This window comes from Aythya marila (genome assembly GCF_965140915.1).
Source record: "Aythya marila genome assembly, chromosome: 2".
Classification (NCBI taxonomy): domain Eukaryota; kingdom Metazoa; phylum Chordata; class Aves; order Anseriformes; family Anatidae; genus Aythya; species Aythya marila.
Genome location: NC_139043.1, coordinates 132,732,869 through 132,751,699, shown reverse-complemented (window position 1 = coordinate 132,751,699; position 18,831 = coordinate 132,732,869). Strand labels below are relative to the sequence as shown.

The 18,831-nt window shown below is 42.7% G+C and overlaps 1 protein-coding gene across 4 annotated transcripts; it reads right to left on the bottom strand.

Moving 5' to 3' along the window:
* Positions 1-13,794: 13,794 nt before the first annotated feature.
* PDP1 (pyruvate dehydrogenase phosphatase catalytic subunit 1) lies at positions 13,795-18,831 on the bottom strand. 4 transcript variants are annotated; one of them, XM_082753005.1, is made up of 3 exons: positions 18,753-18,803; positions 18,367-18,401; positions 13,795-15,462 (listed from the first exon to the last, which is right to left on the bottom strand). In XM_082753005.1, the coding sequence occupies exons 2-3, from the start codon at positions 18,395-18,397 to the stop codon at positions 13,811-13,813; spliced, it is 1,683 nt and encodes a 560-aa protein (XP_082609131.1). In that variant the 5' UTR covers positions 18,398-18,401; positions 18,753-18,803; the 3' UTR covers positions 13,795-13,810. The 4 variants fall into 4 exon arrangements, with proteins under 4 accessions (XP_082609131.1, XP_082609133.1, XP_082609130.1 ...); XM_082753007.1 differs by lacking the exon at positions 18,367-18,401 and adding an exon at positions 16,753-16,809 and having other exon boundaries at positions 18,753-18,768; XM_082753004.1 differs by having other exon boundaries at positions 18,367-18,831.

Sequence of the window (18,831 nt, the reverse complement as noted above, 5' to 3'; positions counted from 1 at the left end):
GGTTTGCTAGAGAATCATGATGATGGAAGGAGACAAAGCTTTGTTCCTCATTCCCCTCATTTTATACATGAAAGGAAAATGGTATTAAAGTGAAATGAAGATGGATGACTGCTTTGTAGTCTTCGCCACGTGACTGTGGATATTGCACTCTCTATTTGCAAAGCTGGGAGCCAGAGAAACACCACCACCAGGAACAGCACCATCCTCTGATCCTACTGCTTTTCCTGCCTGGGAAGTGTATTTCTTAGGTACAAAGAGAAGCAGTAATTCCTAAAAGCACTGTAAAAACAAACAAACCGAGTTAATGTACAAGAGCGGGAGAACCATTAAGACATGAAAAACATATTTTTGGTAATGTTTCTCAAATGCCATTATACAACAACATCTGTTCCAGCCATACTGTCCATTTGGGCATTCTAAACTATGCAATATTTGGTCTATTAAATCACAGAAAATATATTTTTTTTCCCATCATTTCTATAAAGAATGTGTCAGTTTCCTTTTAAAGAGTGTTTGCCTTTAAGAAATGCTCAAATTTAAATAAAAATTCCCCAGAAGGCCTGCACTAAGAAAATCTAAATCTTTATTTCAGGTGGACGTAATTTTATTTTGACTTTTCGTAATTATGTGGAGAACAAACGTTTCATGACTGGGAATAAATAGCAGAACAGAGAATAGCAGAGATAAACTTCATATGAGAAGGACCTATAAAATTCTACAACCATCAAATAAGGGAATTTTTCAGGCTTGAATAGACAGAGTTTCTACTTCAAAAAGATCCTTCAACTCAGGATAACATTCAGATATGACATTTTTAGGGTTGAAAACACATCAGATTTCATCAGCTGCTAACACCATAGCCATGAATAAAAGGCCTGCTGGTCTCCTCAGGAAAGCATCTCCTTTTGCACCACCAAGGCCTCCATCTTCACAAAATCATCTGTAGATGAACCATGAACCATTTTGTGGCTTTGCAATAGGGGTCCACCACAAAACGGGAATTTGGTGTTGGCGCATGGACGAAATGCTTTTAGGGTATTAATTTTTTAATGACTTGCTGTTTCTAAATCCAGGCAACCTGAAAATTTAGGTCCAGTGTGTTGGTTTTTTTTCAGATTGGAGCCCGTTTGCCCAGGGGTGTGTTACAAAGATCATCCACAAGGAGGAGCCAAGTTTACAAATAATTCCTTAAAAAAAAAAAATCGGCTGCAGCTCTCTGTTAGCCCATACCCAGATTAAACAGATTAGTGAGTAATCATTGCTTGATAAAATAAGCAGTGTTTGCTTTCAGCTCGAGCCCCATCAGGAAGAAGATTCAGCAGCTAAAGGATGTTTCCTTAATTACATTATCCTGACTTCTCCCAATTACATGGGGAACAGATGTTTTATGGCTGGAGACAAACACAAGGAGAGGGAACATCAAAGACAAACTGCCTGTAACAAGAGTCTATAAAATCAAATAAAAGCACCTAACTAATTAAACAGGCCAATCGCTGCACTATTGTAGCTTGCTTTGGCTTTTTGTTAAACTCAATTAGTTACAATGCCAACCACATTTTGCCCGGCCAGCAAGGTGTGATTAAGAGAAATTGGTTCCCTGGGGACTGCTGGGTGATGCTGAGAAAACTGCAAAGGTTGGTAGAAAGTTTTACACCACAAAATAAAGTTACTTTATGAATGTATAACAACAGTTTGCATTTTGAACCTACTCGGCTTATTTCACTATAACCTACAAAGCTTAGCTTAACTTTGCACGGCCTTTGTAAATAGACTTGTTACTATTTTATGGCTATACAAATCTGTAGCACTGACACACATCAAGACGTAAGACCAAGGATGCAAAGTGCTTACTCGTTGTGACCTCTCCTGCTTGGTTTTCAGATGGGGTGAGCCTTCAGAGAGCCAAACAATGTCAAAAAGATGCACATGCACTCTGAGCATTTGCTTTTGAAACCAAAATCCAAAACCTGAGGACTAAACTAGGTGGTCATGTCTGAAAACTTCACCCTAGGCAAACTGTCTTTGGTTACCCAGTTGTGCCTGGCAGAATAAGGAACAAAATCCTTAACTGTTAAAGATGAGTAAAGATGTTAAAGATGAGTAAAACCCTCCCACATGTCTTCAAGAGGACCAGCAAAGATTTCTCTTGAATTCACTTGAGCCAGGATTTCACTCAAGACTCGTTTCATGTAAACTGGTGTTAGTCCAGGTCTCAGCTGACTCACCTTCTCTGGAAATGGCATGTTTTCTCCTTCCTATTTAGATATTTTATTTATAGAATTCAGAACAAGGTTAGTGGTTTCTTTCCTTTTTTTTTTTCTGTCTGTTACTATGCTGGTTACCTTTCTCTTTTCTTAATTTGCTGCCCACACAGCAAAGGATTACTGGAGTGCACTGATGAGAATTCCCTAACAAAGGTGACCATGCACCCTGCTGGACCCCACACTTACAAAGAAAGAAGGCCTCATCAGGGATGTGAAGGTCAGGGGCAACCTTGGCTGCAGCAGCCATGAGCTGGTGGAGGATTCTGCAAGGAGGGAACAAGTCAGATTCACATCCTGGGCTTCAGAAGACTTTGGCTTCTTCAGGTATCTGCTTAGAAAAATCCTGTGCGAAGGATCCATCCCTAGAGTGAAGGGACCATGGGAGCCAGTTGTGGTGGTTTTACTTGGTTGGGCAGCCAAGTTCCACCACAACCACTCACTCTCCCTTCTTGAAGGGGGAGAAAATAGGACATAAAGTGCTCAAGGGTTGAGATAAAGATGGGGAGATCACTCAGCAATTACTGTAATGGGCAAAACAGACTCAGAGCAGGGAGGCAGTAAGATTTATTGCCTATTACTAACAAGCTAGAGTGTGGTGGAAGGACTTCTACATGTATATCAGCTGCAAAAGGAAGCCAGGCCTGCTGCTGAATGGAGTATGAAGGACATGGAGAAGGCTAAGGTACTCAGCGCCTTCTTCACGTTGGTTTTCACTGGTAAAACCAGCTTTCAGTAATCCCAGGCTCCTGGAGCCCGTGAGAAAGACTGAAGCAAAAGGGGTTGAGTAGGGTGAAGTTAAAAAACACTTGGAAAAGATGGGACACACACAAGTCCATGGGACCTGCTAGGATGCATCCATGCCAGCTGAGAGAGCTGGCTGATGGTAGAACTAGATGATCTTTAAAAGTCCCTTCCAAACCAAATCATTCTACATTATATGACACTGAAAGGTCACGATGACCAGGAGAGGTTCCCAAACAAACGAAAAGTGAAAATGTTTCTTCTATCTTCAAGCAGGGCAAGGAGAAGAACTCGGGAAAATACAGGCTGGTCAGCCTTGGAAGGTGATGGAGCAAATATTCCCAGAAACCATTTCCAAGTGTATGAAGGATGAGGTGACTGGGTGCAGTCAGCGTGGATTTTGTAACCACAAACCCTGTAATACTGCAGAATTGGTAATAGAAATAGCCCATAAGCTTTGTACTGAGCTTGCAAGGCCTCAGGCTGAGGCTTGCTCTCTCTAAACTACTCCTGACTTGCCTGAAGCTTGGCTTTATTTGGTTTGACTAATTTGTCTAATTGACATGGGAGGGTCGAACAGATTTGGGCTGGATGAACCCCAGCAGTCCCTACCAACCCCAACTTTCTGTGATTCCATGAAAATGAAGCCTAAAGAAACACACCCAGAGCTTTCTTCATGTTAACGATCAGCAAAGACAGTTCTTTTTTATTGTTTGAATTTTAAAGAACATTTCAAACCACAATTTCCTCCTTCTTCTGACCTTCCTTCAAGTGACTAATTACAAATCATGAAGGAATTAATGGTAAAGAGCTGCTATAAAGTGTTTGGGAGGAGCTTACGGATTTAGGGTCATTTATTCAAATTCTTTAATGACAAAATACTGTTTTAATTTGACTGAGTGTTTTAGAAAAAAATGGCAACAAAAGAATGTGAAAGTACTATTGTTCTTCTGCACTGCTTCTCCACACAATGACTCAGAAAATTCACATATGTGAATGCTCACAAATGGATTTAAGCATATGAAAATGAATACACATTTTGAATCCAAGATACCTTTTGCAAGCATCCTCACTTTGGCTGCTTCTTAGTTTCCTCCCATAAAAACAGCCGGAAACAATGTCTTGGGTAGGTCTGGTGTCTTCAAATCAGGAGTAGATCAAAACTAATGTCAGTTTGATCAAACATTTTCTATGTCCTCATTTTCTCTTCTTACTCCTCTTTGTATAAAAAAACCCTTTGAATTTAGAGAGGATCTTTTTTCCAGATGAATTGGTATTTCTCTTCACATTTTACAAACTTTCATCCAGAAAACATTGTTTTATTGACATATTATATATATATAGCATTGCCCATTAAGTTATTATGTCTAAGATCTGAGTCCATTTTGTTATTGACTGGGTTTTGCATTCCTGTTCTGCCTTGCTGCCAACTCTTGGCATATTGTCCATGTTGATCTGATATTCTAAAATGTCATTTTTCCTTTCTGCAGAGTAAGAAATGTCAGTTTAATAATTCAACGATTCACTACTGCAAAGTCCAAATGTATTTTGGAGGTTTTTTGTTGTTGGAGTTTCTTGCAGTTTTCGCCCAAATTATCACATCCTCAATGCAGACTTACACACACTGTTCTGCCAAACACTCACTAGTGGAGTATTTTAGGAACTAAATATATTTCAGAGGGTGTGTCTGGAAACAAAATGTCACAGAAAGCTACCTTATGATATATATCGAAGGTCTTCCTCTGGGAAATCCCAGCTGCCAGGAATCATGTGATGATCCCAGTTTTGCAAACAATGCTGTCACCTGATGGTTTACTGCCCTCGGGGTAGTAGATGACGTGGTCGTTTGATGTTCGCTGTGGGACTGGCAGGGTCTCTCAGTGCCCTCAGATTTTGTTTGAAGTACGCCCACAGACAACATGCTGTGAGCATGAGCTGGCACTTCCATTGTATTAAAGCAATTCAAGATGGACAAAATTAACTTTCTGTACTTTGTCTTCGGGACAATAGCTTCACCCAAGGTATAGAGAAGTAGAAAAACTTGGTGAACAAGGGAATGCCACAATTAGTATTCATTTGGGCAGCAACTGGTATGAGAATGTAAGAGAAAAACCTATGTTTTTGCATTATGACTGTAAAAATGTCAGTGAATAGCTGCTTTTAACTACACTGCAAGCCAAGCATAGCTTTTAACAGTCTACAAGCACAGCCTAAAGGCACAAACATCTGAAATATACTGCAAACATTCAGATTATCAGACTTTGGAGGCTGATGGAAAAAGAAAATGAAGTGACAAGATGATAAACAACAGGGAATGGAGAAAAATAACCCTCACCAGGCTGTGACACGAAGACAGATATGACGGATTATCGACTGCGCACTATCATTGACAACGCAATAAAGAAGCTAAATGAACTCTCATGTGCCAGCTGCTTTCTGTATGTGCTTTTCTACTTTTCTTCCATCTTTTCTACAGGTGCTTCCCAGCTGTGATTTCTTTTCTCTGTTTAGTCTGTTGTTCTTCTTTCCCCTGAGTTTTCTTTCTCCCTTCTGCACTGAAGGGTCATAGCAATATAAAAACCAAAAAGTTATTATTCCTTGATTTGCACAAGCCTTGTTTTTTTAAGTTTCCTGCACTCATAAATTCATCTTGCTGACTTGTCTGGTTTCAGCTCCGGAGACAAAAGTGGTAATGCAAGCCTCATTAGAAATTAAAACAGCAGCACCTGCGTTTTGTTCAGTTTTGTTTTGGTTGGAAACAGCAGCTTTTTAGTCTTTGCCTTAGCCATTCAGCTATTTCTGATCATACATTCATTCTGCTCTTTTTTTTTTTTTTGAGCAGGACCATGTCACCACTGTAACTGATAAAATCTCTTCTGACATTGTTATAGTTTGTGCTACATTTCTTTTGTTTTATAACAGATTTTATTTCATGTGTATAATTTCAGCTTCAAAGACATACTATGGTGTTATTTCCCCCCTTAGGTCTGCCTAATTTACTTTTTTAAGGATTCGCTCTCACTATATTTGTGTACTATTGAAAAAACACACATTCTGCTGCTTTTCTGAAGCCACCTAACTACTTGCTGCCATTTCATTCACTGCCTTAGAGATTATGATGTGCTTTTTCTGTCTCTTCATTAGCTAGACTTTTTTTTTTATTTTATTTTTAAAGGTAAATAAGGCTCTAAGTCAGAGCTTTCAAGCACCCTCTGTGTTCGTACACTGGGAGGCTTGATCTCATATCAAAGAGTTTCATGATTGCCTGACTTCGGAACTGAGCTTTTAATCTCACAGCTGTGACGTTCTTCAAAGGCTCCTGCAAGAAGCTGCGTCAGGAAATCGGGCGCACAGCACTCAGATTTCTATTCCATACAGGTTAGCAAATTCAGAAGGAGAAGTTGTCTGAATCATCACTGAACAAATTCAGTAATGACACATTCCACCTGTTCAAACCCTTGACATACCTCAGGCAATTTTCCTTCGTAAAATATTGTTTGCTAAGGTGGCTTTAAAAATGCAAGGAATATCAGCTTGAATGCTTGCCAGCTACCAACCTGGAGGGGAGAGAGGGAAGTATTTGCTATTTTGGGGACCTAGCCTTGTATTGTTTTCTTTCCTCCTTGTACTTTCTGGTCTGTTGGCTTTTCACAATAGCTTCTTATCTACTTTTGTCAAAGTACCAGGCGCAGTCAGTAGCCTTCCTCAGATGTCAGAAATGAGCACCTCTGGCTTCTTTTCACCTGCCTGGAAAAGATTCAGATGAAACAGCATGAAGTTCACATAAAGGTGGTCCAAACCTCACAAAAGAAATACTGCCAGCTAGCTCATCACAAACACTCATTATGTATTTTATACTTAGCTGCCTTTCTGACACTGAGCTAGACAGCTCCTCAGACTCTTTCATGTCAGTGTTTGCTGCAGTTTCACCAGCAAGCCCGCCCTTCTGGGCAACTCCCTGCTAGAAGACTCCCTTCTGTACTATTAACTACAAGTCAAGGACTGTCGTTAGGGATTACAAGGAAGCCATGTATTCCTCACTTAAAACTGTTTAGCAGGGAAAATAAAGGGAGTTCGATGTAATAGCAGCCTAGGAGGAAAAGGGATGAAAAACCTACAGCCCAGGAGAGCCATGTCCTACATCTGTGTAGGCCAACATAAGAAATATTAAGGCAGTGGGCATGACAGGCACTTCCATTTATCTAACAGACCAAAGGGCAAAGGCAGAATAGGGCTACTTACAGGTACGTCAGGTACAACGCTGAATTCAAAAACCAAGATGTGTGTGTTGCTGTGCAGGATGGGCAGATGCAGGATCCGCAGACTGACCGTATCCTTGAAGGCCCTGGAAAGGAAGGCTGAGGCTTGCCTCCAGCGAGCACCCGATGGAGCTGCCTGCATGTGAACAAGGTGACCAGGCTGGTGCAGTCAGTGGAGTTGAACAGAGGTGTTTTGGAGTGGGCTGGAACAGCTCCCACATCAAACTTCCATGGCCTGTATTCAATACAGCTCCACCACCTGCAGTAGGAGCTCAAGACACTCAGTGTATTTGTACATACATGTGCACACAGATATAGGGGTCTTAAGCTAAAGCTGGTATGGATCTGTCCACAAAACTTGCACGTAATCCATAAAATCTTGGGAAACAGTAGTCCAGGTGGTAGCCACCAGCATGGCAAGGCAGCACCAGGGATGGGCAACAGGGAGCACCTGCAGAATTAAGGGTTATGGGCTTGCAGCAGTTCTGTCAGATGAAAGTCATCGGGGGCTGACTCATTTTGTGAACTCAGAGTTTTTGGAAAGAGCTGGGCTTAACGCGTGGTTGTGTCAGCTCCTGGGGTGTTTTCCTGTTAACGTCACCATTTCCCTGTTTTTCATTGGGTTTTTCCTGTTCTGAAAGCTAGCCGAAAGGCATGTGACACCGCACACAGGCAGACTGAACTGGATTAACTTCACGATTATGTGAGGCACTAACAAATGCTACCCTTAAGCACAGATACAGGATATTAAAAATGGACTGTTTGATCATGATGCCACATAAATAGTTTGGCAAGTTCTATCAAGCAGAACTTACTAGTTAAGAAATTTAGAATGAGAAGTCAAGGACCATTTTCCAGGTCAGAAAGAAAGACCCACCATGACATCAAACAGCCAGTCACAACACCACCTGCAATCTGTAAAGCCAGTTAGCTGATTCAGACAGGAACAGATACACACCCAGCTGGTTTTCAATCTTTTTTTCCCTGCCCAGTGAGATGAAAGGATAAAGGCAGAACCATCTCAAAACAATCAGAAGTCTAAGGCCATCCTCCACATTGTTGCTGAAAGGGCCTGATTTATTTTTTGGAGTCACTTTTTAGTCTACTCCTTTTATTAGTTCATATCCAAAAACCCTAATTTCCTGGTAATTGCCACCAGAAAGCAGTTTGCCATTATCAGTCCAGTGCCTGAACTTCCTTATGGTGCATTTTATGTAATCTGAGAAAGTTTCACAAGCGATTAGGTGAGTCACTTGCAATAAATGCAGTTTTTCCAGAAGACTTGCACGCTGACATTAGCACACGAGACAAGGTTTCTAACACCACGGCCTTGCAGCACAGCAAACAGATGAGCATTTATTCATCTCAGATTGCTTTTGTATTCACAATGCAGTGCTGCTGCCAACTCAAGTTCCATTTGTGATCCAATTATGAAGGTCAGAAATTTATCCCTGCCCATTACCCTGCCATCTATTGTTTAAATAACACATACATAGGGACAGAAGTAAGACAGAAGACACAACCAGAAGGAAAAGCAAAGAGGACAGATTAATCTACGGCATCACAAATATGACCCTGGATTTATCAGGGCATTAACATGGGGGACAATTTATTATTACTGAAATCTGCCAAGTGACTGAGTTAAGTTCTTCTGATTCTTCCTTCGTTCAAGCACAGTTGATGTGGGTTCAAAGGATCAGAATTCAGACTGGACTGTGTGTTTAAAGGATGCGGTACTTACAAAATTTAGTCTATTTTCTCTCCCCTCCACCAGGAACATACTTCACATGATACAGGCAGCTTGGGATTAGGTCCAGACTTGGCTTTCATAAGACAAGAATTAAAATCAGTCATCAGTGTTTAATACCAGCTGGCTAGGATAGGAAAAAAAAAAAAAAATGAACTTCACTGCACAGGTATAACATTTATCTCTGAACTACTGACTAATTAACAGGGTATGTTATGAGATTCATCTAAAAGAAATAACCCCCTAATCAAGATTTGGTAAATCGAGTTAATACAACTGAGAAATAGTGATAATGAGCTTGAATTTAGTTAATAATGCTCCCGATGAAGGGACATCTACTTGTTTGCAGAACAATTAAATATGCTGTAGCTGTTAAATGAATAATTTAATCCAGAAGGCATCAGCGAGCCTTTTTCCTACACAAAGAACACCTAAGGGTAGACAGTTATATCACTGGAACGACTTTCTGTATTCACTGCTGAGTAAATGGCAAAATTCTGGAAGTGAAACCATTTGGCAAAGGCAGGCTTTCAAATTAAAACAGAGAAGAAAGGACAAAACAGCTAAACCACCATTTTGAGGCATGAATGCATTCATTCTGAAGCCTGCTTTGTTTAAAGCTTCTTTGTATTAAGACAGGAACCGATACACAGCAATGAAGTATCTCATCAGCTTCTACACTTAAGCCTCTGAACATAACAGAATAAGGCATCTCCCAAAGCACTATCACACTTGAAGCACCTCTCAGGAAGATGCAGATCTCTGCAAACCATCACTTTGGGCTCATTTCAATAAGTTTAGCTTAACTTCTTCGTTATTCCATACAGCAAGGTAACTACATCAACCTGCAGCGTGCAAGAAAGCTCCTTCTTATCCTATCCCCAGGATGGGCTTCATTCTCAGCTTCCCCAAATTAAAGACAAGGCATTTTGACTAGATACTCCATCTCCACAGATTGTTTCTATTTACATGTTACTGAACAGCAACGAGGAGCTTCCTCCATAGAAAGAAAACTATTAACTACAAGAACTATCCCCCTGGCACGCCCAAACACCTCGTGCAGGTACCGTTCTTGGACTGCCGTGCAGCAGCACTGCTGCCTGTTGAGCAGCCACACTGATAAAGGTCACCGGTGCACATCAGGTGGCAGGGAGTTACTGTAAGCCATGAAACCAGACGCTATCTGCATCAGGGAGCCTGGGATATCACAGATGGGCAGGACTGAAAACCCGAATTGTCCATTGATGCCAGGTAATCTCATTACAGATATGCCTTCCCCCAGAGCAGCCTAACTGTTTTGTAGCACACTCGCTGGAAGCAGTTACCAGACATCCTTTTGCTCCAGAACGGTTCAAAGTACAGGAACCCAAGTCTAAGAGTCCAGCTATAAACAGCACATCGTGATGAGACTATGCTCTTACAGCATGCGTCACATTTTAGGAGCATGACACGCAGAACTCTGCCCTATGGTAAGGAAATGGAAAAACAAAATGAATTCTGAACTCAAGTCTTGCATACAAAAGGCAAAATGAGAATGTGGAAGCTCTCACAGTAACAGCTGTAACACATTATACTTGCTTTTGGCAGAATTTTATAACACATACCATTTTTTTTTAAACACAAGGGAATGGAATTAAATCCTTAAAATGAAAGCAGATCACAGGAAGATTTGCCACTCCCCCCTTATCTAGGATTGTTACTGCAAAACAGTTCTGTTGGCATATTCACCTAGAACCATTTAAAGATATTGGCTTAAAGATGAATTTGAAGGCTTAGGAGCCATCCTTCTGGGTTAAGCCATCTACTTGCAGCTGTGAAACACGTATTTGTGTAACAAGCAATCGCTGCACCCTCCTCCCATAGAGCATAGCAATGCTCCCTGCAGTGCAACAGGCTTGGTGAGCAACCCAACAGAGCACATTCTCAGCCTGTGGTGCACGAGCTGCTCCTTTTTAGCTCACCATCAAGTCATTTTGATCTGCATGTGTAATAGATCATTTGCTTATGAAATATTGCTCTGTATAGGGCACAGTCCACAACTTATGTTGTTGCCTCGGATTTCTGTGCGCTGATAACGCCTGTTTTTATTTCCAGCACCCCCATCTCCCTTCCCAAGAGAACAATGAGGGAAGGGGAACGCTCAGGAGGTACCAACAGAGAGGATTTAGGCTCTTTTTAAGCTCTACTGCCAGCAGGCGGCAGCAGCAGCACACCTGATGTAGGGTTCAAGCCTCCGTGGCATTTGGAAGCTTTGAAGCCCAGTTCCCAGCCTGTTTCCATTTATGCTTTGCATTGTTGAGCCATCTGGTCTATTCATAACTGTGACTGCACAACAGAACACACTTGAAATGAAGAGAGCTCCATGAGCTCCACCCCTGGCAGAGCCACTGCTGCATTCTGTATCAAGCCAATACACAAGGATTTCTGCATAATTGATCATTTTATTTATTCTATTAAAAGACATTTGTTCAGATCACCTGTTCAGCAGGCAGTTCCGCTGTTTCTGTTCACTGCATACATACTGAGCAAGTCTCCAAGCAAGACATAAATACTATTTTGTCTGACCCCATACATATGCGTCTTTTCTACAAAAAGCAGCTTCTCCTCAAAAGTTGTGTACATGGGACCAATATTCATTTCTTCTAGCCATGACTTGTACCAAATCCATATCAAGAATCATAGGTTAAATACATCAATACATGTAATAGAGCTTTAACAGTAAAAAAAAAAAAAAGTAAGAAAGTTAAATACTGTAACAGCTTAGATACATACTGCATTTGAATGATAGAACATGAAGTCTACTGACCTAGCTAAAGACAGGCACCAAAACACAACATACAGAAGCAATGTCAACAGCCAGTACTTGTCTAAGCATTTTAGAGTTCCCCTTTTCCCTTCGAATAAAGAAGGGCTGTTCACATCTTGGATGCAAACTGAAGATAGCATTAACCTTCCAGCAAAGTTGATCCTGGTATTTTCAGGCTGGGTAAAGGGAAGGCAGATTAAAGCTGCAGGCCACTAAGTACACCCAGCACTCATGAGTCCGAGGAGCCAATGTTTACTATAGCACAGGTTCCTTGTTCAAGCTAAGTGTACCCTATGTAACAGTAAGCTTAGCTGGAAATATTTGCATTTAGTGGAAAGTGCCACATTACTCAACTAACCAAACTAAGCTGGGCTTTTTTTTTTTTCCTAAGTGTTTGTGTTTTCTTTTCGTATTGGCAATGAAGGCTTAAGGAAGTTATTTTAGCTGAAACACCTCTGTGAAATGAAGTATGCTGACCTATGATTGATCTAGAGTTTCTCTAGAACACGACTCAAGTTACAAGTGTTCTCCCAGTCACCAAGGACTGGCATTTTAGCCAGCATCTCAGTTTTTAAATTAAGGGCAGCTTAAGAGGAATCTGTACAATGTGACATATCTCAAACAGATGCAATGACAACCTTTAAGTTAGTTGTCAGTCCCTCCTTTTTACAGTTAGAGCCCAACAACTCGAGGCACCCAAGTTTAGTCCAGGACACTACTTGTTAAGTTCAAACTCAACCCCTACAAGCCAAACAGACCCATTTAGGAGACTGCCATGTGGTAACATTCTGGACTGTAAGAACATGCATACACCAGCTGTCCAGAGAACCAGAGCTGCTAATAAAGCTGCTAGAAAAAAAGCCACTAAACATACACGTGCATGCCAGTTAGCTTCCCAACTAAAACCCTATGTACAAGCCATACTTCATTTTTTGTAATTTGTAGTTTTTTAAATCTGACATTCTTACTAATATGTATTCAAGTGCAAGACATTCATTATGTGACCACTTGAAACAGCCAAAGTAAAAACGAGTGCAAATTACAAAGCCACAATGAGGTTAGTAATGATTTCCTGATCTTTTCAGGTGAAGGTTTATCTTACCAGATAAGTAACACCAGACAGGGTGGAGTACATGAAGGACATGACCTTTAGGAAAGCCAACACAGTCTTGACTAGCAATACAGACTCTTTCTGAGGAGTCTGCAAGTTTCTTCATGCAGAAGTCCTCCACGAAGTTATTTGATACCTTAACTGCATGTTGTAATGTATTATTGCCCTACAAGTTGTGCAGAAACCCACAAGCCAAGAAGCTATTGATGCACAGACATTTAGAAGTCACTGCATATAAAGATATGATTAAACCAGAACAGAATCTCAAGTATTGATTATGGCTTAGACCTGCATTGAAAGTCAACACTTAGACAAATATCCTTAAGCAAATGACATTGTCTATATGAGTGAGATAATTTTGTTACATTGAAGACCTACTCGGTTAAAGTCATCCTCCTACTTAGAGGAAAAGGTTGTCAATATATTCACAAATAACCAACCGCACCTTCTCCGCAAGAATTAGCCCTGTAAGAATTCAACAACATTCCTCATTACTCATCTTTTAAGACAGTGATATTTACAGATGTTAACAGGCTTCGTTTCTTGAACAGCCAGATGTTTGGTAGTTAATTCTTAATCCTCCCTTCCCTCCCTCATGCAGCTCTGCCAAATTCAAGACATTGTTCTAGCAGCATTCATGAAATCAATAGTGCAAAGTTATTACAAAAACCTCTTTTCCCAAACTGTGACTTCCTCTTCAAGTGACTTAAGGTCAAGAGCACTCCCCCTCTATCTAGAGCTCTGTGGGAAGGCAGGAACAATGGATTATGTTGAATCTAGCAAGCAACCAGTTTGCTCACTTATTGAATTTGTCTGTTTTTCCATCTGCTGCTCGTACTGGCCATCGTTACAGCTTTGGTAACCAGTTCCCTACGTGCAAATTCACAGTTCTTCATTTTGACATGCACCTATAACATGCGAGTTGAACTGCACCACGATAATGGTAATGTCATCTCTATACATGCGAGCCAGCTCTTCTGGAAGACTGAGCATCTTGGACAGCCGCTCGTGATCCACAGTGCCAAACTCGTTATTGCCCACTGCGTGACGGATCAGGTGAGTCGCCGCGTTCTGGTCTTCGAATACTGAAGAGATCCTCGCTCTTCTTTCTGTGAGGAGACCGTGCATCTGCCCCAGAGTTACCTTATAACCGCCAACAGCTATCGGCTGCTGGTGGTGAACCCCAGTGAGGTACTCCCCTACGATTCTAGCCACATCTTGCCTGTGCATAGTCTCCCACAGCCCGTCTGTAGCCAAAACCAGGAACTTATCCTGCGGCCTTAATTTGTGATGGATGACCTCTGGCTCAGCGGTGAGGTAAGGGGGAGTGTGATAATTGGGAGGAATAAACTTGGTGTATTCATTGTCATTCAGCTGATCCGGGCCCGACTCAACCACTCTCTTCTGTAGTTCAATACTCCACTTGAACTTCACATCACCAAAAGCTCTGAAAGGCATCAGCAGGCCCAAGAGGCGGTCTTGTTTCACCAGACTCTTCTCTTCAGATTTGGGATGCTCTGTTTTCACACGTTCCACTTCCCGTTCGTTTTGTGCGTTGTGGTCGTAGGAGAGATTGACTGCGGACCAAGAGCCGTCTTCTTCCTGAACCCCGAGCATGGCCCTGCTGTCACCTGTGTTTGCCACATGCAAGTCAACACCATCTACGTGGGCCACACAGGCAGTTGCACCAGAGAACGCTACTCGCAGTACTAGGTAGTTGAGGAAAGAATTTGGATCTCCTACTTGAGCTTCCAGAGAAATATCATTATCAAGCCTCTTAAAAGCATTAATTAAAGCTTCTTTCACATCCGTAGTCTCTCCGCTATTGAGATCAATCAGCTCCTGCCAGTAAGTCCTCAGACTATTGAAGTAAAGCTTGGAAGCTTCTTTGCTAAAGTAATCATTGGGATGCTTGTGCCACTGCAGAATAGGCAAGAGAGCTCTACCGCTTTCCACAGCATTTTCTATTTCAAGTAAAGTCTCATGAGGTAACAACGAGACAGCGATGTAGTAGAACAGTCTCTCACTGACAGCTTGAGCACAAGCACAGCCTGCGTGGCCATCAAACACACCCAGAAGCATCCCTCGTGTCTGTAAGCAAGTGGCAGCGCTTCTCCGGTCTTCGATTGGAGCGTTAGCAGGCAACTGGTTGCTATCAAAGCCAAGGACAGAGCTCACATTCTTGCCATCAAACTCTGGGACTTTAAAACTGTATTCGTTTGCCTTCAGGATGCTGTTGACCTGTGGAGGAGTGAGGTAAAATCTCTGTGGTGTAGAAGCGTAATCCCTCGCGTGAATAAAATGATTAAAGTTCTCCTTTGGCCTATAAAGTGCTGCAAATCTCTTCTGAGGTGCATATCTGAAGTGACCGTGAGCAAAATGAGAGGAAAAGCAACACAGATGTTTATGGTGGCAGTAACAAGCAGTACTGCATATTCTGCTAATCTCACAGCTACGAATCAATGGGAACAGATGAGTTGGTGCTGGCATGGCATCAGACAGCAATGGCAGCCTGGAGCTTCGGACTGGAATTGCTGAAATACAAGAAAACAACTGTGCTTAGGGGGACAGCTAACAGATTTTTTCCCCCAGAAGACTGTGTTAAGACTTTTACAGCCCCTAAACAAAGTTGCTTATAACATGAAATAAACAGAAGAGGAAGAAGTGCTTGTTTATACAGTGCTGGGCTATAACAACAGAAGCTGTACCATACTCAGAAGCTCAGCATAGAGGCAGTAGCTCTTACACCCACTCAGACAGTAGTAAGGAAGTGACAGCGATCCAGACAGACAATGCAGCTCCATATAAGATTTCAGGCAACAATTAGCACGCAGCAATGCAACAGAGCAGTGCCATGCTCCACGAGGCTTCTATGGAGGTTTGGTTTCCTGCTGATGCTGAGATTCCAGCTCGGCAGAGCCGGATGCGGCACAGGAAGATGCAGTCTTTGTGAGACTGAAGAGATAACACGTAACAGTGAGCTTCGAGGAACAGCATCGAGATGACAGACAACCAGCACTAAGATGAAGATGCTTTAGATGATAAAAAGCAAGCAGCAGACAGCAGACCTATTTTAGGCAAACAGAAGCCAATAGCAAGGTTTGTTCCTTCTCCCCCCTTTCACATGCAAAACTGTCACACTTGTGACATCACGGTGTCTATATATACAAAGCAGCCACAGGAGTCTAGGCAACAGATTTCTAGTTCATCAGATAAAAATATAAGTGGTAGAAAATGTACATCTGCTACTAACAGCTGATCTACCTCAGTTTTAGGATTATAAATTCCAAAAAAAAAAAAAAAAAAAAAGCTAGTTAGTTGAAAGATTACATACAACCTGGGTTTTCTTCCACCACTAGAACAGCGCCACACTAACCCAAAGCTAGATCAGTGCTACAGTAAAATAACTAAATTTAGTGCCCAAGAAAAACACTAATGCTTTGCCATGCGTAAGTCTCCCTAATAATTTTTCATTCCTCTGGAAAAAACTTACTCGAACATCACTTTACTTGTCCCCATCACCACACTCATTCACAACACTAGCACAAGCACCTCTTAAACCTCTTACTCATTATGCTTCATTTTCAGGTAGTGTTTTAGTGTGAAACTTGAAAAAAATGCAGTGGGAAGAGAGCAGAATTGCATTTTTTTTTTATGCAAAGTGTGCACAGTTAATGGCAATTCATTTTTCTCCTTCCATCTTTTATGATCAAGTTTCTTTATGATTAAGCTTCAGCGTAACTGCTTCTTCTAAAAAGAAGATTAGAGTTCTTGTACAAGGCTTCCGCAGCCCTAGGTATTGTTGTTAGGCACTCGTCTCTCACCTATTCTCTGCTTCCCATTGATCAGAATTCCGTGGCAGTCTATCAGCGAGGAAGTATCTAGAATAAGCACATGAACACACCCCGTTCTGTGTTGGAAGGCAAGGAAGCAAGCAATGCTCTGCAAGCCTGCCTCTTCTTAGGAGTAGACCCCGTTGCTTTCAGCATTTTACATATTTTGTGACTGAGAAAAGTAGAATTTGTGTTTTACCATTCCACTGGCGTTCTCACATTGTACTTTCGTTCCCTGAAGAAGCGCCCGTCAATCCAAACTTGTATTCACAAAGATTTTTTTGTCCACTGACCTCTGCCAGGCCTCCTCCTGACAGCTATGATGCCTGAAGAGGCCAATTTGCTGTGGTTCAGCTACCAGGGAGAGCTTCGGTCATAGTCCTGTGGACCCCGGCCAGCTGCCCATATACTCAGCAGCAGTGCACTGGCTTGAACTCCCAGGCACATAATAAATTTATGCTAGCCACTGGCTTCCCAGAAAATGTCTTTCTCCAGCCCAGACTTCACATGCACACAGTATGGCACAAGTGAACTGCAACTCCAAATATAGATTTTAAAGTCTATTACTGCCTTCTAATTATACAGGAGCTATTTTGGTAACAGTTATGTGCATTTCTTCACATGACATTTGAAAGCCACAACTTTGATTACAGAATGGGATCCTCAGCATTCTACAGATGTGTCAGGTCTGCAGCAGCACCTCAGATCCCACGCTGGTCTCCTGCTAGACCCCTACTGAGGGGAGCTCCTCTGGCTGCTACATGCTTGAGTTCAGTGCTGACCCATGCATGGTTTACAGCTGTTCCAATAGCTTTGCTGTCAACCCATGATGAAGCAAAATTACAAGCATACTGCTGATATAGTGGCCCTGCAGTGCCACTAGAAGTTATTTTGCTTATTTTTTATCCTTAGTTTAGCAAATGTTTAATGAAACCTGTGAAGATGCATGAAGAAAATAGCCTCCAATTTTCCACTGCCTGTATCTCTCACAATGAATCCCTGCCAGCTTTTCCGAGTCTGCTTTGTGTGCCTGATTTTAGACCCAGCTGATCAAGTCAAAGAAATTCCAAGTCTACCAACATCAACTGAAACCATTCCAAGTCTCTCCCATTTAACCCTGCAACATGGATGCCCAAAATAAAAGCACACTGCAGCTAGCCCTGAAGTACTTTAAGGCCTTAAGTTAATGAAGATGATAGGACAAAACGAAAAGGCATTAAGAAGAAATTTTACTATCCAAGCAGGATTTGTCAGGTGATTGGTAGGAGGATAGATTTTAAAGCCTCTTCAGGCTGAGAACAGGGTACAAACACTACTTCTCAGGCCACAAACATGGCAAATAATGAACCAGATGGCCAGTTTATGGGTTTTGTAGTACTATTCTGATTAAACAGAAGAATATCACCCCTTCCTTTAACAAGGGCTTACTACAACTGTCCTACAAAGGCCACTTGATGCTGCTCCTCCAAAACACCTCCTGAACAGCACTGTCAGACACTTGACACGAAGGCAGCAGGCTGCTGGAGAAGAGGGGAGAAGGAACGAGGCAGGCTCGGCCCTGGGGACCCCCAAACCCCTCCCCAAACACCGGTGCGAGATACATACCGATCCGCCTGGGCCCGGGGCACACACACATTCTCCTGTCACAACAAGAAGCCGCCAACATCCACAAAGCAGAAGCCCGGGGCGGGGTGGGGGGAGGGAAGGGAAGGGAAAAGGGGGGGAGGAAAAAAAGAGGGCGAAGAAGCAAAGGCGGAGAGGACGTTAGAGAAGACGGAGCGCCCGGGGGGGCGCCGGGAGGGAGGCACAGCACACACGCAGCCGCTCCGCGCACACACCGAGCCGCCGCCGCCCGCTCCCCCGGGGCAGGGCAGGGCAAGGCCTGGCCCGCCCCGCCGGCCGCCGCTACCCCCTTAGGTTAACACAGCCGCCCTCCATGCCTCCTCCCGGCCCTTCCTGCCCCTCTCCGCGCCGCCCCAGAGCTGGCTCACCTGGCTCCTGCCCGGACGGCTGCAGCCGGGAAGCCGCCGCAGGCACCGCCCCGCGCGCACACCCACTCACGCCGCCGCC